Source organism: Myotis daubentonii, chromosome 9 (assembly GCF_963259705.1).
Source record: "Myotis daubentonii chromosome 9, mMyoDau2.1, whole genome shotgun sequence".
Taxonomy (NCBI): Eukaryota; Metazoa; Chordata; class Mammalia; order Chiroptera; family Vespertilionidae; genus Myotis; species Myotis daubentonii.
In genome coordinates this window covers 28,057,763-28,081,034 of record NC_081848.1, presented here as the reverse complement: position 1 = coordinate 28,081,034, position 23,272 = coordinate 28,057,763, and the positions used below count along the sequence as shown (strand labels likewise).

General features: G+C 44.2%; 2 protein-coding genes and 2 pseudogenes across 2 annotated transcripts; 1 reads left to right on the top strand and 3 right to left on the bottom strand.

Moving 5' to 3' along the window:
- Nucleotides 1–381: 381 nt before the first annotated feature.
- On the bottom strand, nt 382–1,937 carry LOC132240677 (cyclin-dependent kinase 9-like). Its single transcript, XM_059708174.1, has one exon. The coding sequence runs from the start codon at nt 1,911–1,913 to the stop codon at nt 1,137–1,139; it is 777 nt and encodes a 258-aa protein (XP_059564157.1). The 5' UTR covers nt 1,914–1,937; the 3' UTR covers nt 382–1,136.
- A 2,997-nt stretch (nt 1,938–4,934) lies between these two features.
- LOC132241751 (proline-rich protein 23B-like) lies at nt 4,935–5,596 on the bottom strand (annotated as a pseudogene).
- Nucleotides 5,597–5,932: 336 nt separating this feature from the next.
- On the top strand, nt 5,933–8,266 carry LOC132241750 (lysine-specific demethylase 4D-like; annotated as a pseudogene).
- Nucleotides 8,267–15,306: 7,040 nt separating this feature from the next.
- On the bottom strand, nt 15,307–16,475 carry LOC132242056 (speckle-type POZ protein-like). The gene has a single exon (XM_059710982.1). The coding sequence runs from the start codon at nt 16,429–16,431 to the stop codon at nt 15,307–15,309; it is 1,125 nt and encodes a 374-aa protein (XP_059566965.1). The 5' UTR covers nt 16,432–16,475.
- Nucleotides 16,476–23,272: the final 6,797 nt, after the last annotated feature.

Sequence of the window (23,272 nt, the reverse complement as noted above, 5' to 3'; positions counted from 1 at the left end):
ATCTATCTATCATCTCCTGGTGTAATTTAGTTTAGAACACCTGAGAATGTTCTCCTTATCAAGGCACACTATGGCAGGGGAGGGATCCTGAAGGTGTTATCGAAATCAGCCGTGTCCATGGCATCTAGGAGTGGGCTGAGAATGCCTGAGAGGTACCACAGCATTCCAGGGCAGCTGCCCAATGGGGAGGTCCATTTGGCTAGCAACTGGGAGCCCTGCTTGTCATCGTAGTAGAATCATCTGGCAGCTTAACAAATGGGTCATTCTTAGGGGATAAAGCATCTTGACTGTGGACAGGGCCAGCCCAGATTGCTGCTTGGCTGGGAGGTGCTGTGATAAAATTCTCCTACTGAAGAAACCAGGTTTTTGCCAGCCCCAGTGCCTCTGAGGCTCAGACCAAGAGCAGCCCATATTCTAGGCTGGTGTCCCCCATGCAAGTGACTTAGGCCAAGAGAAAAACCAGGAATGGGTGAGGACCTGTCCCTCCTCCCATCATGCTGGGAACCTAGAAAGATACTGGTGGGGTGCACCTCTCCCCCACCTCATCCCTGTCCTAAGGTAAGTGGAGACGCTCTGGACATTCTCCAGAGCCAGGGAACCAGGGAGGCACCCTCAGTGCCTTCCTGGACATTGAGCCAAAGCTTTACTCCAGTCCACTCGGATGGCATTCCCAGTGCCCAGGTGGGGATAAGACAACATATGCACTGGAGAAAAAACTCAAATTCCCCATTGTCTCCACAGCGTGAGTCACAGAGCAGAAGATAGAGCCCTAAGGAAAGCAGCAGCGCCGCCACTCAGAAGACACGCTCAAACTCCGTCTGGTTGATATGGGTGGGATTGCGGCTCTGGTTAGTGGAAGGCTGGGTGACCTGGCTGCCCTTGCGGCGTGGTGGCGCCAGGTACTGGAACATGGATGTCTGGTGGGTGGAGAGCATGCCCTTGAGGTCTGAGGGCATGGGGTCAGACCAGAAGAAGTCATGGTTGAGGGCATCATCGCTGTCGATGCGCTGCGCAGGGTCCAGCACCAGCAACTTGTCCATGAGGTCCAGTGCATAGGGGTCGTGCACGTAGGCCTTCAGCCTATCCTTCACCTTCCGCTTCTGACCCTTCACTAGCTCCAGTTTCTCAAACAGCTCCTACTTGTGCACATTTGGCCACACCTCAGGCGTGATGGAGCCACAGAGCTGGCTGATGAGGGTAAGCTGGCGCTGCTCCGTGTTGCCCTGCATGATAGGGCTGCGGGTCCACATCTCCGCCATGATGCATCCAGCACCCCACAGGTCAATGGGGGGGCCATATTCCCGCGCCCCGAGCAATAGCTCCGGGGGCCGGTACCAGAGTGTCACCACACGGTTGGTATAGCAGTTGGGCTGGCTGTTCCTGGCCAGACTGAAGGCCCTGGCCAGCCCAAAGTCTGCCAGTTTGAGGACCCCGTCTCGGGTGATGAGCACGTTCGCTGGCTTCAGGTCCCTGTGCAGGATCTTGTTCCTGTGGATGTAGTAGAGGCCATTGAGCAGCATCTGCATGACCTTCTTGATCTCAGACAGTGTGAACTTGACTGACACGTTGCTCAGCAGCCCAGCAAGGTCATGCTCGCAGAAGTCGAACACCAGGTATATGCTGCCTTTGCGGCGGTTATAGGGGGATGCTTTGGCTCGACAGATCTCAATCAAGTTGACCACATTCTCATGTTTTAGAAGCTGGAGGATCTTGATTTCCCGCAAGGCCGTGATGGGGAACCCCTCCTTCTCGTTCTCCATCAGGACTTTCTTCAGAGCCACCTTTTGGCCGGTCAGGCGATGCTTTGCCTTAAACACCTCCCCGAAAGTGCCTTGGCCGATCTTAGTGAGCATCTCATATTTGGTCACCTCATCACAGAAGGGGTACACCACTGAGTCGTATTGCTTTGCCATGGCCGCCTCCAACGCGCCACCGCTGCCGCCCCAGGTCCCGGCTCTGTTCTCCAGGCCAAAAGTGTTTACTTTTAAACTGTGTTTTTCAGCCTGACAGGGTGGCTCAGGAGCAGAAGCTTTGGGGGAGAGGGGGAGAGCGGGTCTCAGCCTGAAGCACTGTGAGTCTCCTCAGTTGGAGTGTTACGGTCTCTGAGGCTTCTCCTGGATCACAGGCTGGGGTGCCTGGATGGCTCCTCACCCCACTGTACCGGAAAGTTTCCTCAAGGAAGTTTAAAAGCTAAACCGGAAGACAAGAACATAGAATATTCATAAAGAATTACACACACACACACCTAACACCTAATAGAAATTATTCTAAAACCTGATTCTTAGAAAAGACCATTAGAAATGAAAAGACATAAGTGTTGAAAAGTACAAATAAATAAGCACAGTATAATAAAATAGGGGACACATCTAAAAATGCACCAGGGTGAGTCTTAAAAAATTAGAGTTTAATCTTATGAACACCTTGTTGACAATAATTTTGAAAAGTAAAATAAATCATTTTCTCAAAAGTACATATATGCCCCAGCTAGTGTGTCTCCATGGTTAAGAATCAACCTATGAACCAGTAGATCATGGTCGACTCCTGGTCAGGGCACATGCCTGGGTTGTGGGCTTGATCCCCAATGGGGGATATGCAGGAGGCAGCCGATCAATGATTCTTTCTCAACATTGATGTTTCTCTCTCTCTCTCTCTCTCTCTCTCTCTCTCTCTCTCTCTCTCTCTCTCTCTCCCTCTCCCAAGAAAAATAAAGTTTTTACTTTTAAACTGTGTTTTTCAGCCTGGCAGGTGTGGCTCAGGGTTGAGCATCGATCTATGATCCAAGGGGTCTCCAGATGAACTCCCCATCAGGATACATGCCCAGATTATGAATTTGATTCTGCGTTAGGGGCACGCAGGGGGCTACTGATCGATTTCACTCTCATCGATGTTTCCATCTCTCTCTATTCCTCCTGCTCTCTCTCTAAATAAATCAATTGATTTTTAAAAGGATAAAAACTTGCTTTAGCTCAAGGGATGATATTCAAATGCATATTTCTCCATGGTAAATAATGTAAAACTATAGTCAGTTTTTTAAACTTGTAATAGGAAAATAGCGCTTTTGCTCAGAAGCACAAATAGCAGAAATCAAGTAACCTACCTTCCACCAGCAAACTCCCAATTCCCGGTGTTGGTACTGCAGGATCCAGAGAGAGAGTATCTGCTTCAGAGCTGGCCTTCAAATGCATTCTACACCCTCCTGGGCCTGGCTTTATACCGAGGCCATAGTAATCTTCTCATTGCCCATCCAGTGGGATCTTGGGAGGAGGCCTCATTAATCCTTTCACTTTGAGTAGGCCACCTTTTATATAAAAGTAAAAACTAAACTCCAATCATTAAGCAGATTAGGATGTTAAAAATAAAGGAGTGTGCTAAAAATAAAGGAGTGAGTAAGGCAAACCACACAAATATTAGAAAAGATAACCCACCCTTGACTAGCAGTGATTAATATCATTTTTTCAGAACCTGATAGATAATCAGAGAACTACAAGCATATTAATTTCAGTAAACAATACGAAATTAAAACTGTACCTGTTTTTTTAAAATGGCCGAAAGTCCTAAATGTATTAGGACTACAGTTATATAAATTCGAACATTAGGGGTAACTTTTCCTCTTTTTCTTTTTTAAAGAATATTTGTAAACTCAAAGCCGAGCGGAATTGACTGTACTTAAAGTTTGATATTGAGTTGACTGTGTTTCTTCCTTTGCCACTTGTCTCTTAAAGGCTGATAAAAAAAATTTCACTTCCACGGATGAAAGTCTTTTTTGTAAGTACGGTTTTATTAACCAAAATGCTCACCGAAAGCAAGTCCCGACTTGAGGCATGGAGTCTAACCCACCAGCAGCATGGTAGAAAAGACAACATGCCCATTGTCCCACAGTATTGCAAGCTCTTTATACATCAAATCGGGGGGGGTGGGGGGCAGCAGGGGTGGAGGGTACAAATAGTTAATCTAAGATAAATTTACATGACCTATAGGCAAAGGGGTGAGAAAAGGAGGAGGCCAGCTCTGGGATAGGAGCAGAATTTGAACGCAGAAAGCCCTGCTCCTGGAGACTGGCTGTGAGCAGTGGTCCAGAAAGCCCACGTGTAAATAAGCGGAGGTGCCTGGAGTTAGATGTATCTTTCTGCTTTCTGATATAACATGTTATTGTTTTCTACTGGTTTATGCTTTAAAGGAAAATCAACAATAAAAAAAGTGCTTGCCTTCTATGATTGCAAAATCTTGATTCCTAATTATTATATAAAACAACAATTAAAAAGTGCTTGCCTTGTACTATTATAAAATCTTGATTCCAAATTATTATATACTGGAGGCCCAATGCTCGAAATTTGTGCAAGAGTAGGCCTTCCTTTCCCTGGCTGCTGGCACCGGCTTCCCTTTGACCCCCGGAACCTGGGCTTCCAGGAAGGTCATCCAGAAGGACGACAGAAGGATGTCGGAAGGACAGCCAGTCCAATTATCGCATTATGCTTTATTATTATAGATTAGGACCCACAAAATGGGAAGTATTTTTAGAGAAAAGTACTGGCGTGAGGTTTGAAGCAAAACTAGGGGGAATGGAACTGCTTAAAGGTGACCTACATAAAGAAAACAACCTAAGTAGCAAGCTGGATGTACACTGTATTTTTAAAATATTTCTTAAATAACATGTTTATTAGGGTCACTGGTTAATCAATTGCATATGTTTCAAGTGCCCAATTTTATATAATACATCATCTGTATATAGCATTGTGTGCTCACCACCCCAAGTCAAGTTTCCTGTGTTTGAAGCAGCATTTCTCTGCTGCTTTGTGATCTTTCTTACAAATGTTTTAGTCTCCCATTGGTTGAAAATCTGCAAAGCGTCCTGCATCAAGAGTATCTGCCTTTATCCATTCTTGTAGGATGTGCAAAATACACACAAGGGCTATCAGAATCCCTTCTCCTGGTCCTCAGCCCCGGGGGTGGGATTGCAGCAGTTCATCCCTGGAACAGGCGTTTCGGGGCCTTGGGAGAGCAGGCCCAGGAGGTAGAGCTTGGAGCAGTGAGCTGGGGAAGCGCTCCCACAGGTTGAAGTTCAGCTTGAAGCAGGGCCCAGGCAGGCGTCTCTCTGGACTAGGCCTGGGGGTCTGAGGCCATCGCTGTCTGATGGGGTCCTGCGGGTGGGTGCCTAACCCCTTTCCAGCGACCCAGCTGGCTGCAGGAACCATCCAGGGATTCAGGAACCCGGAGGCCTCGTCCTAGTCCTGGTGGTGGGCCTCTTCTGGGACTGTGATCTGTGGGGCAAATGCGCAGAAGAATCCCTGCTGGATGGCGACACCGCGCCCCCCCCCCCCACCTCCACCCGCCTTGCGCCCAGGAGAGAGCTGGGTTCAAGGCTGACAAAGGGCCGGTGCGCCCCAGCTCCTGAGCCCAAGAGCGCCTCGGGGACCAGCACCAGGGTGTGCCCTCCCAGAGACAATTGCTGCAGGACCCATGTGGGCTCGGGCTCCAGCACCAGGTGGACTCCGCTATCCAGAGGCAGCTGCAGGGCACAGCCTGCAGCCAGGACCAGCACGGAGGTGAGTGCAACAGTGGCGTGGGGTCCCGCTGGGCCTTGCAGGTTGGGCGCCATCCAGTCTTCATTTCATTTTTTATTTCTCCTTTAGGGCCTTGAATATCTTTTTTGTTTTTAATTGGTTTCAAAGAGGAAGGGAGAGAAATAGAGAGAGAGAAAAAAACTTTAATGATAAGCCAGAATCATTCATTGGCTGCCTCCTGCACACCCCACACTGGGGATCAAGCCCCCAATTCCGCATGTGCCATGACTGGAATTGAACCCAGGACCCTTCCACTGAGCCAAACTTGCTAGGGCAAGTTTTTGTTTTGAAAATGGGACCTGGACAAAGTTAGATGACTAACCAGGCCCCTCCTCCCGAGATCCCATTGGATGAGCAATGAGAGGATTACTATGGCCCCGGTATAAAGCCAGGCACAAGAGGATGTGGGCTGCATTTGAAAGCCAGCTCTCAAGCGGATACTGTCTCTCTGGATCCTGCAGGACCTTCACTTCGAATTGGGATTTTGATTTCTGCTATTTGTGCTTGTGAGCAAAAGAGCTATTTTCCTATTACAAGTTTAACGAACTGACTATAGTTTTGTATTATTTATGATTGAGATGTATTATTGGGTTAGGGTTACTGAATCTGAGTGACTGCCTCACAGATACACCAAAGCTTAAAAAAAACAAAACAAACAAACAAAAAAACAAGAGAGAAGACATTACTCCCTCATTCTCAGGAATCTAAAACATCCCTGAGAACCCGGGAATCCTCTGCTTACATTGCAGACATGGTGTCTAATGAGCCAAGTGGGACAATCATGACCTTCCACCCAACCATGGAAGAATTTAAAGATTTCAACAAATATATTGGTTACATGGAATCCCAAGGTGCCCACCAAGCTGGCCTGGCGAAGGTCATTCCACCCAAGGAATGGAAAGCCAGACAGACCTATGATGATGTCAATGACATGGTGATAGCCAATCCCCTCCAGCAGGTGGCGTCTGGGCGAGCAGGTGTGTTCATTCAATACCACAAAAAGAAGAGGGCCATGACAGTGGGCGAGTATCGCCTGTTGGCAAACAGTGCACAGTATCAGACTCCACCACACTTGGACTTTGAGGATCTGGAGCGGAAATACTGGAAAACGCGCCTGTACGACTCGCCCATATATGGCGCTGACATCAGTGGCTCCTTGTTTGATGCCAACACTAAACAATGGAACCTTGGCCACCTGGGAACCATCCAGGACCTGCTGGAGCAGGAGTGTGGGGTTGTCATCGAAGGCGTCAACACCCCTACCTGTACTTTGGCATGTGGAAGACCACCTTCGCTTGGCACACGGAGGACATGGACCTTTACAGCATCAACTACCTGCACTTCGGGGAGCCCAAAACATGGTACGCGGTGCCCCCAGAGCAAGGCCAGTGCCTGGAGCGCCTGGCCAGGGACCTTTTCCCGGCCAGCTCTCGGGGCTGCGAGGCCTTCCTGCGGCACAAGGTGGCCCTCATCTCGCCCACTGTCCTCAAGGAGAACGGGGTCCCGTTCAGTCGCATCACTCAGGAGGCTGGAGAGTTCATGGTGACCTTTCCCTATGGCTACCACGCGGGCTTCAACCATGGCTTCCACTGTGCGGAGGCCATCAACTTTGCCACCCCGCGATGGGTCGACTATGGCAAAGTGGCCTCTCAGTGCAGCTGCGGGGAGGCCCGGGTGAGCTTTCCCATGGACGTGTTCGTGCGCCCCCTGCAGCCCGAGCGCTATGAGCTGTGGAAACGCGGAGAGGACCGGACTGTTGTGGACCACGTGGAGCCCAAGGCCCTGGGCAGCCAGGAGCTGAGTGTCTGGAGGGAGGGCAGGGCGGCCTGGAGATCTGCGCTGGGCCTGAGGCACCTGCAGCCCCGTCGGGCCACGCACACCCCTCAATCAGTGGGCACGGGCTGTGGGTATGGTCGCCGCCATACCCTTGTGCGCCAGCCATGCCTGCGCCCCTCGCTAGGCAGGGGTTCTGCCTCTGCTGCCCAGCCCGCTGCTGCCGCGGCCCTCTGCTCCTCAAAGCCCGACCCATGCTCACAGCCAACCTCCGGCCCATCTGCCCAGGATCTCCAGCCAACTGGCACTCGTGGTCCTGAGAGTGGTCATCGCCCTCGGAAACAGGGGACTCAAGAGTGGATTGTTCAGGCCCCTGCTAAGAGGCGCCGCCTAGTGGGCGCAGTGCGCACAGCTCCGGATCCCAAAGCCCAGCCTGTGCCTGAGGACAAACCCTCCATGGACAGCCCAGCACCACTGAGCCCTGGTGGCCAGCATCCTGTGTGGGCTTCTGGGTGTTGTTGTGTCCCTGACCTTCAGCCCTTGGGGCCCCCATTGGATCCTGATGCACCGATGCGCCCTGGCCCGTGCCTGCTATCTCTGGACAATATTCCAGTCAATTTCCCTGACAATGTCCCACTAACTCCTCGCTGTGTCACTGGGACTCTGAGGTCCTTCCCCACAGACCCTGCTGGAAACCCCAGGGCCCCTGCGAGCCTCTCTGAGCTTGTAAGAATGGACCACTCTCATGCCTCCATGGTCCAGGTCCCCGCCACAGCTGCCAAAATTTCCTGGGCCCCGACTGTCAATCCCTGGAGCTAAAGCTAGAGGCAGCTGCCTCTCTGGAGTCCTGGGACACATTCCCTGCCAATGGGCAGTCTTCCATCTTTGAGCCTATCACTGATGAAGATTTAGCCAAATATGGCTGTATCTGACCCTCAACCCTGGGAACACAGCACCTCCCAGCCAAGCAGCAATCTGGGCTGGCCCTGTCCACAGTCAAGATGCTTTATCTCCTAGAAAAGACACATTTATTAAGTTGCCAGATGTTTCTACTACTATGCAAGCAGGGCTCCTATTTGTTAGACAAACACACCTCCCCATTGGGCAGCTGCCCTGGAATGCTGTGGTACCTCTCAGGCATTCTCAGCCCACTCCTAGATGCCATGGACACGGCTGGTTTTGATATCACCTTCAGGATCCCTCCCTGCCATAGTGTGCCTTGATAAGAACAATCTCAGGTGTTCTAAACTAAATTACAGCAGGAGATGATAGATAGATACATGATTGATAGATAGATAGATAGATAGATAGATAGATAGATAGATAGAACTGTTAGTCTCTTAATGATGGCTTGGAGCCTACTACCAAAGGAGAGCTCACATTCCTGTGGCTGTCTTTGGAAGTGTGTATTAGTTTCCAGATGACTCGTTCTGCAGATTCCTAAGACCCTGGTTTCCACTGGACATGCTGCAGCCACAACTGAGCCCAGCAGCTTCTCTTACTCGGCAGCTCTGACACACCTACACATGGCTCAGGCCTCTGCTCAGGATGGAACTAGAACTTTACACAATGAGTCTGTCAGACAGCACTGCCTTGAGGATATTTGTAATTTGTTAAATAATATGTTTGTATGGATTTTATACAGAGAGAACAGGAGAGGGATAGAGAGATAGACACATCTAACTCCAGGAGCCTCCGCTTATTTTCTTGTGGGCTTTCTGCACCACAGCCCACAGCCAGTCTCCAGGAACACGCCTTTCTTCAAATAATAAATAGCGGAACTAGCCTGGCAGGTGTAGTTTTATGGTTGAGTCTCTAGCCATGAACCAGATGGACTTGGTTTGAATCTTGGTTAGGGCATATGCCAGAGTTTTAGGCTAGCCAGTGGTCAGCTAACTCATTAGTCAACAGAGCCAAATATCAACAGTACAACAATTGAAATTTCTTGTGAGAGCCAAATTGTTTTGAAGTTAAACTATATACATAAGTACATTGTTATCAACTTAATTAGGGTACGTCTAACGCTTAGGAGAGCCACACTCAAGGGTCCTAGGTGCCGCATGTGGCTCGGGAGCCGCATTTTGCCGACCACAACGGGGCTTGTAGGAGGCAGCCAATCAGTTATTATCTGTCAACATTGATGTTACTCTCTCTCTCCTTCTGCCCTTGCTCTCTCTGAAAACAATAACAAAATATATTTATCAAAATAAATAAATATAGTAAATAAGTTATTATAACTAAGTTTTGCTGGGTATCACGGTAACTTCTCAATTTCCCCGCCCCAAACCCAGTCTTCAAAGGTAAGGCAAATCCCCTAGAATCTGAAGATTATATGTAAGTGGAAAAGATAAATGCAAGCACAGAGAAATAAAAAACTCATAAAAGCTCAAATGAGGAAGAGGGATCTGCTGTGTACACCTAAAGAAGAATATGAGAAGCAGATGACTGAACCTGAGAATCCTTCCCCCTCATCATTCCCCAGAAAAAGGCCCCAGGAGAACATTGACTAAAGAGGATGAAAAAGGCTTGAATCCCTGATATGGTTAACAATGAGCCCCGCAATAAGGAGCGAATAGCTACTCCTCTGCCATGTGCAAGCTCGAAAACTTTGGACTGACCCTTCGTGTGTGGCTCAGCCATTTAGCATGGGCCCTGGGAATAAGAGGTCATAGGTTCAGTCCCTGTCAGCACACATGCCTGTGTTGTGGGCTCCATCCCCAATTGGCACAAAATCAATGATTCCCTCTCATCATCAATGTTTCCATCTCCCTCTCCCTTCTTCTCTGAAATCAATAAAAATATATTAAGGAACAACAGAATTTCTGCTGTTACCACATATATTCAACACTATGATGGATTGCTATTCAATGCAATTAGAAACATGAAAGAAATAAATCTAACAGGAAAGAGGAAAGAAAGCTATAATAATGTATATTATTAGCTCAGCAGGATCACATAATCAGAAATCTTCCTGAAATCTATAATTAATGAAGTTAGGAAGAAATGAGATCAGTGGATTTCCTCTAAACAATGAAAAATAGTAAAAGAAATTCACAAGGCATCTTGTATGATCAAAAACTGCAAAACCTAAAAATAAATCTCATAAAAGTAATATAATTCTGTGTGTATAAACTATTAAATGCTACTGAAAGAACCGAAAGAGAGAACCTTAAGTCCTGTAAGTGTGAATGTCCCATATTCACGGATTGAAAGACATAATATGCTAACTATGCCCAATGTCACCAAACAGACCAATACCATAAATATGATCCAATAACTTAAAAAAAGTGTGTGCATATACATGTGTATGTAATTGAGAAGTTGGTTTTTAAATGAGTGTGTGACTAGGACCCTTAGAAGATGTTTTAGTCAATAAAGGAGAGACAGACCTCACTAAAATGAATTAGTATTGTAGGCAATATCACCTCAATTACTTTCATATCTACATAGCACACTTATAACTGCTTCCATATTGTGGGGGAGAATATTTGTGTAAAAGAAGAGATAAACTGTTGTAGGAACAGGGTATAAAGGTCTGTCTAAGAAGATCTATCTCAGCTTTTCTTTCCTTCAAGCAGTGACCTTGAGTTCATGTAAGATATGGTAACCCAGGCAGCTGCAGTGGATTTAGAATCTCATTAATCACAATTTCATTCTTTACTCATCACCTAGAACCTAAAAGTATTGATAGATTTAAAAGGCTTTTGGGAGGTGATTTGCTTATGAGGCTGGAGCCCTCAGAAACAGGATTAGTGCCCTTAAGAAGGAGACTTCAGAAAGCTCCCTAACCTCTACTAATTGGTAAAACTGAAGGAGAAGCCAGCTGTGTATAAAACAGGAAATAGGCCTTCCCCAGAAACTGAATCAGCCACAATATTGACCTTGGACTTTTCAGGTGCCAGAAGTATGAGAAATACATTGATGTTGTTTATAAGCCACCCAGTCTAGAGTCTTTTTGTTATAGAAGTAAAAATAGGCTAAGACAATGTCCTTGGTAGCCATCCATATATCTTCTTTAGTGAAGTGCCTACTCAAGTCCTCTAAATTGTACAATGATCATTGGATTTTTGGACTTATTTTGAACTGTAAGATTTCTTTGGATACAAATCCTTTAAGATACATATGCATTGAAAATATTTTTCTTTCTATTTATGGGTTATATTTCTGTTTTACTAAAACATTTAGAAAGTGAACCAAAGCCCTAGGAAGTGTGGGGATTTTGTGGAGGGAATAGATTTCAGCTTGTCTATCCAGGCATGCCACCTCCACACACACAAACATATGCATGTACACACAGCAGCTCTACTGGGGCTGAAATGCCATAGTCCTGTCCTGGTTGCTGCAGAATGGAGGAGCCAGGGAGAAAGCAACCTGTCAGGGTGTTGGCTTACTATGACCTGATTTGTGGTCCAGAATTTCAGCATTGACAACTGCCACTCATCTCATCTATACTGAGCGTTCTGCCACCCCCACTTGAGCATGGCCAGCCCACCTGGAGGTTACTGAAGGGATGTTAGGGGGGCTGGGACTATCTGTGCCTGGAGAGATATGATGTTAGGGAGGCTGGGACTATCTGTGCCTGGAGAGTTATGATGGTTGTTGGTGGTATTTGCATATAGGATGTAAATAATCTTTCAGTTTAAAAAGGCTAATCTGTCATTCTATTATTATTTCGTTATTGCGAATTAGAGTTATCTAAATACAGAAAGCCAAGAATAAGGTACAAACCCCAAAACTCTAAGATACCTCAGGTCTGTTCTTTCCATTTTCTCTACATGTGTCTTCATTCTTTTATTCTCCTCCATATCTTTATTTCCCTTTCCTTTACATATTTTACTCCCATAGCATGCTTCTGTGTAGCAGTTTGGATGCATAATGTAAATATAATTTCACTAACCATCTTTAATTGTATGATGTGATAAGCTTTGAATAGTGTAGAGTTGTATTGAAAGCAAATTCCAAACTGTAACTTATATGTTACGCGACACAACAAAAGAAATGAGTATCATTGAAAATGAGCATATTTTTGAAATTATACCAAAGCTTCATATTTGACCAGGAAAACAATGTTTTTTACAGAGTTAGATAAAATTAAAAGGTCTTTTGAGCTGACTTCCCACATCTTAGATATTGCTGTTAACTGATAGCAATTTTGTGTCTATATGTATCAAGCTGGGGAAATAATGCTCTTAGAGGTCCCTGGAATCCATAAGGTAGGAAACCATAAATGAAATAATATTTGGGAATACAGTGAAAGGATACAGTTCCATGATACTGACCCAAAAATATAGCTTCCCTGTCCAGAGATTTCTTCATGTTATGGAAAATGGTGAAGAACTGGTCAAAAGAATGTTCTCTTTCATACCACAAATGTAACATACTCAGACCTCTAGATCCCAGGATTGCCTACCCTGTCCAAAATCTAATCCCCTCTCCCAAAAAGGTAATCATATGCGGGTGATTAATATGCCCTGTTTCTAATGATCATTTCTTCAAATTCATATGAATAAAATCACATTGTATACACTTTGGTGTGTACTTTCATTTGTTTAAAAGTATGTTGGTGAGCCCAGCCAGAGTGACTTAGTGGTTGAGTGTCGACCTATAAACCAGCAGGTCACAGTTCAATTCTCAGGCATGGCACATACCCAGGGTGCAAGTTTGATCCTCAGTCAGAGGAATTACTAGTAGGAGGAAGCCAATCAAAACTTTCCTCTCATCATAGATGCTTCTATCTCTCTCTCCCTCTCCTTTCCTCTCTGAAATTATATATATATATACATACACACATATTTAAAATCAAAATTAAAGAAAAGTATTTTGGCGAGATTTATGCACTCCTCTGTGTGTAGCAATTGTTTTTATTATTTTCTCTCGGGGCATTCCACTATATGATTGTACCACAACTTGGTCATTCTAGTGGAGAGATGTCTAATCGGTCCTTCAGCCTATTCCTGTTGGATAGTTTCTTTACCTTTTGTCGTCTTGTATGAGGACTTTATATTATTTGGATATTAACCCCGTATCAGAGGTAACATTGGCGAATATTTTCTCCCATATAGAAGGGTCCTTTTTCATTTTGATCATGATTCTTTTGCTGTGCAGAAGCTTTTTATTTTGATCCATTTGTCTATTTTCTCCTTCATCTCTGTTGCCCAATAACTAAGATTTGGAAACAGCCCAAGTGGCCATCCATAGGCAAATGGATAAAAAAAGCTGTGGGACATTTACACCATGGAATACTACACAGCTGAAAAGAGGGGTTTCTGAAAATTTGGGGCAGCATGAATGCACCTGAAGAATATCATGCTACATGAAATCAGCCAACTTCTTGCATTTAATTGTACTTTTTCAGACACCCCTGTCATCTATTATTATACTTCCTGATGACAGTTTAGAAATAGAGCAAAATCCAGAGAACATATCTTATGCCGTGCATCATGCGTGCAGATTTTAACAAACTGAGTAAAGGGCAAACCAAAACCTATGTTTTGAATGTTTTCATCATATTTAAAAATATAGTGAATGGATTTTCATGGCATAAAAGAAAACCAAAAACAAAAAAAGGGTAATATGTTTGTCTTAACTGATAGTGTATTAGGAAAAAGCCTTTCTTAGATACTGGTGTTCCCCAGCATGTAGAATGATTCCTAATCTATTTCTAGTCAAAAGTGACTAAAGGAAGAGTTAGGCCTGAGATGGAGAGGGAAGGAGCAGGAAGAAATTTTACATATAAGGAACTTTGAGCTACTTTTATAAAGGTCACACTTTCACCTTCATAATCCAGGAATGGCCCTACTCAGCCAATAGGTTAGGGCACATATTGCAGTAAAAGTGAGGAGGTGGCACAGACATTGTAGTGGATGTGGTCTTAGCATAGCCAAGAAGAGGCCCTTCTGGACACTCCTATTCCTCTCTTTGCAATCATGACTACAGACTCCAGCAGCCCGATTCCAATGTCTCCCACTTGTATCTCCCAGTCATGTCTCCCAGAGGTAGAAGTCTCAGCACCCCAGTCATGAAAACACTCAGATCCAGGAGAGACATTTGCACCTTCGGGACCACATCCCACACAAAGGCTGATCAAACCTCCAGGAAGGAAGACAAGTCTATTAGTTCTTCCCAGCTGCAAAGTGAGAGTCACTGCAAAAAGAAAAAGAAATCATGTGGGCACCTTGCAAATAAAGTCCTGAGGCAAAAGTTGGTCTTTTAAGATGTTACTTTATTGTGAGCTACAACAACACGTGCAGTTTGGGTTGTCACATCTAGTAAAGTGCAGAGATGACCACACCATCTGCAGAACAAGCAAATCCCTAAAGACAGACATTTGAGCATTTGTCTAAATTTAAATGTTTATGTCCCAATGTAGGAGTTTTCTCACCCTGGTCAGTGTCTCAGTGTTTACAGCTTAGGCTCAGACCTGAAGGGTCAGGGGTTTGATTCCACTCAAGGCTGCATATCTGGGTTGCAGTTTCCATCCCTTGCAATGCATCTGTGTGGGCCTTGCATCTCTTTCTCTTTCTCAGAGTCTCAGTCTTTCCTTCCCTCCTTTGCGCTCCCTCTAAAATCTATGGAAGAAAATATGCTCAGCCTGGCCAGTGCTGCTCAGTCGGTGTGTGTCAGTCTATGACCCAGGAGGTCAAGGATCCATTGGTGGTCAGGGTAGATGCCTTGGTTGTGGGTTTGATCGCCAGTAGGGTGCATGCAGGAATCAGCTTATGGAAGATTCACTCTCATCGCTGATGTTTCTCCCTCTCTCCCCACCACTTCCTCTCTGAAATCAGTAAAGATACATTTGAAAATAAGATTTCTTTAAGGAAAATAATAAAACTAAAAATCTTGGGCGGAGATGCAGACTTCCCCTGACAACAGATGACAACTCCACAGATTGTGCTGTCTACCAGGTGCTCAATGGCAGCAACAGTGGCTGCGGCTTCTGGAAAATCAAAGGAGGCTTACAACAGGCAGGATCTCAGGACTGCTTCGGGCGCTTGCGTGGGGGTCCCAGACAGGCGCCCTGTGCTGAAGCCAGAGAGCGGTACAATTCAGCCACCAAGTGGGGATGGGACGCCACCATTGCCTGCCACCCTTCGGTCTCCAAGACACCCTCAGCATGAGAGTGGATGAAATGCACTGCCTGAGTTTTCAGTTGATCTGCACTGTGGAGGTCAGCCAAGGTGAGCATTTCTGCAGCATTCTCCTCAGAGAGCTGTCTGCTGAGGGCTTCCTCACACATGACCTTCAAACGCTCCAGGGCATACTTGTCAGCAGCTGCCAGCAAACCATCAGCCATTTTGTCCAGGTTCGGAGCCTTCCCCGTGTAAATGAAGCCCATCATTTCCTTAAAAACTCCAGGCTCCATGTCAATGATTTCAACCCGATTCTTTTTGCTCTCCTCCATTGCGTGTGCAAACATGGCCCTAAACACTGGAGAACGAGCTGCTACGATAGCTTTGTGAGCCTGGAATTCCTGGCCAGCAACACAAAAACAACAGTCTGTGAACCAGGAATTTTCCCAAAGTCCTCCTAGCTCATCGGCCAGCTGGCACTCAGGCACCTTCACCATCTTCGTGGTATTCTGGCCAGAAATGGTGACGGAATCTTGCACCACACTCACCTCACAGAGGAGGGTCAGCTTGTCATCAGGGAGAAGACTATTGTCTTCATCCAAGAGAACATCTCTCCGGATGAATTTCTTGAATCCCCAGTCTTTGCCTTGCACAAAGCTATATGCCCGGTGACTCTCCAAACATTTGATTTCTTCTCCCTTGTCATTCAGGATGGAGAGTTTGAATTTTGCCAAAAATATACGCTTTGGAGAAGTGACCAGAAAGAGGTAAAGTGACAGGTAATCCTTGCTGTGTGCATCTACCCCTTTTGGGTATACTCTCAAACACCATTTCAGTTGAGCAATGGCTTCTGATGAAAAGGTTGAACTTTGAATGACTTCACCCACTTCCTTCGGGCAAAAGCTAAAGTTACTGATGGTCCACCTGTGGGAGAATTTCACTACCTTGATCTCAGTGTGGCACCAGCTCTCAGCTGCAGGGCCACTCGACATTTCTGCTGGAGGTGGCGGACTTGGAACCGTTGACATTGCAAGTTTGAAAGTTAAACAAGATTTCCAAAGTCAGAGGACAAAGATTTCTGTCCCCTTTCACCCACGTTATGTCAGTAGTGGGAAGATGAAGTTGTCTTGTCTAACAGGAACTCTCTGAGAGCAGGGCCTACAGCTGCTGGTACCTGTCCTTCTGCATTCGCTTCATACTCTCTACAACATCCAGGCTTTGCTTCGGAAAATGAGTGTCTGAAAGTTGCACCAGAAGATAAATGCTGTTTTGCAGGCGTGGTTCAGTGCTTGAGCGACCAGGTCAGGGTAGGTGGCCACGTTGCAGGCTCGATCCCCAGTGTGTGGGGCTTGCAGGAGGCAGCAATTCAGCGATTCTCTTTCTTCATTGATGTTTCTATGTCTCTGTTCCTCTGCCTTTGCCTCTGAAATAAAAATAAAATAAATAAAACCTAAATGCTATCATAGTAGACAGATGCTCAACAATATCTAAGATTCATTGAAGAATATTTATTGAGTTTTTGGTAGGGTGCCAGCCTTTCTTAAAGTGATCCTCTAATCCCCAGGTGGGGAACGTCCTGCCTGAGGTCCATATAAGGCCCCCAAAATCATTTGGTCTGGCCCTCCCAAGGCATAGGGGTAATTTAAAGGTTTGACCAAATTGCAGCAGCCTAATTATCAATAATTTCATTTCATTTGTTATGGCCCTCAAATGATGTTATAAATATCCAAATGGCCCTTGGCAGAAAAAAAGTTCCTCACCCCTGTAATCTAATGTATTTACACTTGAATAGAGTCCCAGGATTAAATAAATAAATAAATACAAAACTAAAGCCCTGGCCAGTGTGGACCAGATGGGTGGAGCAACATCACCTGTACCAAATGCCCATGGGTTAGATTCCTGGTCAGGGCACAAGCCACGGCTCAGGTTTCATACACATTCAAGGTGCATGCTGGAGGCAATGGATTCCCCTTTGTCTTTCTCATCAATACCTCAACCTCTCTCCCTCTGTCTCCTTAATTCTCCCTGTAAATAATTTAAAACAAATAAAAACACAGGAATCTCTACACTAGGAAATGCTAAGACTGGTTCATCGCTATGTCTGATAGTCTCTCATTATGACTAGTGCCACTTCTTGGGAAGCCTTACAGTGGTTGGGATCTATTTTAAAGTTTTCAAATATAGCCTGGAACTGAAGGTATTAAAGGAATAGCAAAGCGGACCTTTATGAGTTTTTTCTCATTGACACATTTTTTTTTAGGTTAATGTGTATGTACATTCTTACATGCATACATTATGTGAAACATTTTAGTTGGTTTATGATTTCCATAATTAGGGAAATCTCTTTTACGACCTAAAAAACATCTAGTGGCAATATGGTACTAAAATAAAAAATAATGAAATAACTTATTATACTAAATATCACTCTATTAAAGTGCTCCAATTCCAGATATTTGAAATATTGATGTCATTTCAATTAACTAGGAAACCTACTTCTCTACTTAGAGAAGATCCCAGTAATTGGAGAGGAAAATTGAAAATATTTGTAATAAGATAAAGTAGGCATTTTTTGAGCTATTTACTCAAAAAAAATAAAAACATATTTATTCTAAATTCCATACTCACCAGAGTCTACTATGAGTGCTCCCACCTCGGTGAGTTCTGTGGATATCAGGGTCAGTAGGAATTCTCTTCACTCAACCGGCAGCTCCAACTTCAGTCAGTCTACTCTGGAGAAGTGATGTGTCCTCTGCCACAGATGGGCCTTTTATATGACTCCCCTTAGGCCACACCCACTTGCTGAGATTGGCTAAAATCTAAAAAAGGAAGTGAACACCTTAAATGGATTATACAGATTATAGTTTGATAGCTAATTAGGGTTACAACACATAGAAAACACCTGGGGTCTGACACCTTAACAGAATGTAAATGTGTTTTCTGGTGAGAAACATGAAACTTTTCAATATGCAATTCAGTATTAACTGTAGTCACTACTTCATAGACGCTGTAGAAAATTATTTTTAAAAGAGGTGCCATGCTACCTGTGTTTTGTTGAAACCCATCACAAGTTAAGAAGTTATTGATGCCATATGAATTATTTTCCACATTATCAAATGTTTGGGAATTTAAGTCCTATTTTTAAAAATCTATGAAAATAATGTTGTGAGGAGTTTCCGAAGTGAAAATCTAAGTAACTCCACTTTTAAAATTTATGGAAACACAAATGTAAAAGCCATCAAAGACCACATATTCTAGAAAGAGGCGCAGCTGCTGCCCTCTAATTCAATGTACAGTATTGTAAACCAACGGAAGGGTCATTGACCTGCAAGATCCCAAATTTAATTAATTTTCAGAAAATTATCTCAAACAGTTATCAACTTGTTGCAAGTCACCCACGGAAGCTTATAGCAGAAGAAGTTTCCTTTTTTCAGCACAAATCAATTAATTCTGTGGGCACTGTGCCCTCCTGTGGTGTTGTTACCTACTGCTGTCCCGCACAGAAACTTCTCCAACACTCACTTGCACTGATACTTCCTAGATTTCTCATTCTGTCACAGAGCATTTTAACATTCTATAACCCAGGCCCTGTAATCTGGTTCTTACTTCAAATAATAAATAGACATCCCTAACCGGTTTGGCTCAGTGGATAGAGCGTTGGCCTGCGGACTCATGGGTCCCAGGTTTGATTCCGGTCAAGGGCATATCCCTTCCTCTCTGTAAAAATCAATAAAATATATTTTACAAAAATCGTGCACCTATGGATGAAGACAGTGGGTGGGGAGTGAGGGTGGAGGGTAGGGCAGGAACTGGGAGGAGGGGAGTTATAGGGGGGAAAAAGAGGAACAAATGTAATAATCTGAACAATAAAGATTTAATTAAAAAAATAAATAAATAAATAGAGCAACTAGTCTGGCTGGTGTGGTTGAATGGTTGAGTCTCTACCAATGAACCAGATGGACTTGGTTTGAATTTTGGTCAGTGCTTATGCCAGAGTTTCAGGATAGATTCCCTTAGGGGGCTTGTAGGAGGCAGCCTATCACTCATTATCTGTCAACATTGATGTTAGTCTCTCTCCGTCTGCCCTTCCTCTCTCTGAAATCAATCTAAAAAAATATTTATCAAAATACATAAATATAGTAACTAAGTTTTGCTATGTACCATAATACCTTCTCCATTCCCTTAGCCCAAACCCAATCTTCAAAGGTAAGGCAAAAGCCCTAGAATCTGCAGATTATAGTTTAATGGAAATGATAAATGAATGCACAGAGAAATAAAAAATTCCCAAGGGCTCAAATAAGGAAGAGGGATCTGCTGTGTACAACTAAAGAAGAAAATGAAAAGCAGATGACTGAACTGAGGATCCTTCCCCCTCATCTTTCCCCAGAAAAAGGCCCCAGGAAAACCATGACAAAATAGGGATAAAGAGGCTTGAATCCCTGCTATGGCTAAGCATGAGAGGGGCAATAAGCAGGAAATAGCTACTCCGCTGCCATGTGCAACCTCGAAAACATTGGACTAAGCCTCCTGATGGTGCTCAGCCATTTAGCATGGGCCCTGGGAATAAGAGGTCATAGGTTCATTCCCTGTCAGCACACATGCCTGGGTTGTGGGCTCCATCCCCAGTGGGCAGTGTGCAAGTGCAATAAAACCAAAGATTGCCTCTCATCATTGATGTTTCTATCTCTCTTTCCCTTCTCTGAAATCAATAAAAATTTATTAAAAAACAACAGAATTTCTGCTGTTACCACATATATTCAACACAATGATGGATTCCTATTCAATACAGTTAGACACGTGAAAGAAATAACTCTAAGAGGAAAGAAAGCTATAATAATTTATATTATTAGCTCAGCATGATTGCATAATTAGAAATTTTCCTGAAATCTATAATTAATGAAGTTAGGAAGAAATGAGATCAGTAAATTTCTTCTAAACAAACAAAAAAAAATGGAAAGGAAATTTACAATGCATGTTATATGCTCAGAAAATGAAATTCCTAAAATGAAATCTAATAAAAGTTATATAATTCTGTGTATACAAACTATAAAATGCTATTGAAAAAAACAACAACAACAACAGAGTAAAGAACTATGAGTCCTGTAAATGGAAATATCCCATATTCATGGGTTGAAAAACATAATATGGTCACTATGTCTAATGTCACCAGACAGACCAATACCATTAATGATTCAATAACTTAAAAAATGTATGTGCATATACATGTGTATGTAATGGGAAGTTGGTTTTTAAATGAGTCTGTGACTAGAACTCTTAAAAGGTGTTTTAATCAATAAAGGAGAGACAAACCTCACTAAAAAGGAATTAGTATTGTAGGCATTATCACCTCAATTACTTTCATATCTACATAGCACACATATAACAGCTTCCATATTATGGGGGGGAATATTTGTGTAAAAGAAGAGATAAACTGTCATAGTCACAGGGTATAAAAGTCTGTCTAAGACAGCGGTTCTCAACCTGTGGGCTGTGACTGCTTTGGGGGTCTACAGACCCTTTCACAGGGCCGCCTAAGACCATCAGAAAACACATACATAATTTCATATTGTTTTGTGATTAATCACTATGCTTTAATTATGTTCAATTTGTAGCAATGAAAATACATCCTGCATATCAGATATTTACATTATGATTCATAACAGTAGCAAAATTACAGTTATGAAGTAGCAATGAAAAAATTTTATGGTTGGAGGTCTCCACAACAAGACTAGCTGTATTAGGAAGGTTGAGAACCACTGGTCTAAGAAGATATATCTCAGGTCCTCCCCCCAACCCCCCGCAAGCAGTGACCTTGAGTTTATGTAAGATAGGGTAACAAAGACAGCTGCAGTGGATTTAGAATCTCAATAAATCACAATTTCATTCTTTACTCATCAGCTACCTAAAACTTTTGATAGGTTTAAAAGGCCTTTGGGAGGTGATTTGCTTATAAGGCTGGAGCCCTCATGAGTAGGATTAGTGCCCTTATGAAGGAGACTTCAGAAAGCTCCCTCCCCTCTCCTAATTGTTAAAACTGGAAGACAAAACAGCTGTGTATAAAACAGGAAATAGGACTTTCCCAGGAACTGATTCAGCCAGCATATTGACCTTGACCTTTTCAGCCCCCACAACTGTGAGAAACACAATGATGTTGTTTATAAACCACCCAGTCTATTGTCTTTTTGTTATAGAAGTAAAAATAGGCTAAGACAATGTCCTTGGTAGCCATCCATATATCCTCTTTAGTGAAGTGCCTACTCAAGTCTCTAAATTGTACAATGATCACTGTATTTTTGGTCTTATTTTGAACTGTAAGAGTTCTTTGGATACAAATCCTTTAAGATACATATGTATTTAAAATATTTTTCTTTCTATTTATGGGTTATCTTTTTGCTTTCTTAAAACATTTAGAAAGTGAACCAAAGCCCTAGGAAGTGTGAGGAGTTTGTGGAGGGAATAGATTTCAGCTTGTCTATCCAGGCATGCCACCTCCACACACACAAACATATGCATGTACACACAGCAGCTCTCCTTTGGCTGAGATTCCATAGTCCTGTCCTGGTTGCTGCAGAATGGAGGAGCCAGAGAGGGTCTGTCAGGGTCTTGGCTTGCTATGACCTGATTTGTGGTCCAGAATTTGAGCATTGTCAACTCAACTGCCACTCACCTCATCTATACTTAGCGTTCTGCCACTCCCACTTGAGGATGGCCAGCCCACCTGGAGGTTACTGAAGGGATGTTAAGGGGGCTGAGACTCTCTGTGCCTGGAGAGTTATGATGGTTGTTGGTGGTTTTTGCTTATGGTATGTAAATACTCTTTCAGTTTAAAAAGGCTAATCTGTCATTCTATTATTAGTTAGTTCTGTGGATTACAGTTATCTTTTTCTCTTGTTATCTAATGAGACTGATAATAATTCAAGTTGCTGTTTTTGTTTTGTTCTTTTTAATCCTCATTGGAGAATATTTTTGCTTTGGTTTTTTTTCTTTTTTTTTTTTAGAGAGTCACAAGGATATTTTTTCATTGATTTTTAGAGAGAATGGAAAAGAAAGAAAAAGACGGAGAGAAATATCAATGTGAGAAAACACATCAATTGGTTGCCTGCTGCATGGGCCCCAACCAGGGTCCTGGCCTGGGAGGAGCTAGCATCCCAGGTAAGTGCCCTTGACCTGAATCACATCCCAGACTAACCCAGTCTGAAATCCAATGCTCTATCCCCTGAGCCAAACCACCTAAGGTGCTTGGTTTCTTTTTTTGAAAAATATTTTATTATATGTTCCAATCTGTCTACTGGTAAATATTGAGTATATCAAGGTGAAGTTAGTCCCTGGATCCCAGAGGAGCCATGGGAGGAAAGGCACATCTCTGAAATCTAGCTCAGGGGCAGTGCACCTGTGGTCCAGGGCAGGTCACTGCCAAGATTAAGAAGATAGGTACTGTCCCTGTCCTGCATCTAGCTACTAGTGGGGTCCAAGTAATCCAGCTCAAGGCCTAGATGGGGAGCAGGGTCCTCTGGTGTCCTTGGACCAAACCAGAGAAATCCCCATTTCCCTGAGCTCTCCTGCAGGGAGTTACCTGTGGGTGGGGCCAGGAACAGAGAATCCAGCTCTTGCAGGGGCAACTCCTCAGACACTAGCTCCTGGGACTTGTGAGAGGAAACAGCTCCCATTGCCCAAGCGCTGGCTCTCAAGAGGGGCTGAGGAAAGCCCTTAGGCTCCACTAGCCCTGGAAAGTGTCAGGAGCAGCCATGGCTCAGGGACCAGGAGGGACCTTAGGGAGTAAAATGAGAGGCTTTCCAGGAGTTTACAAAAGGCCAGGTGTAGAAGGGACTGGTGGTAGCAAGGAATCCTGGAGCCTCCTCAGGAGACTGCACT

Coding starts and splice junctions, on each gene's coding strand:
- LOC132242056 (XM_059710982.1), bottom strand. CDS start 16,431: ATGTCAACGGTTCCAAGTCCGCCACCTCCAGCAGAAATGTCGAGTGGC.
- LOC132240677 (XM_059708174.1), bottom strand. CDS start 1,913: ATGGCAAAGCAATACGACTCAGTGGTGTACCCCTTCTGTGATGAGGTG.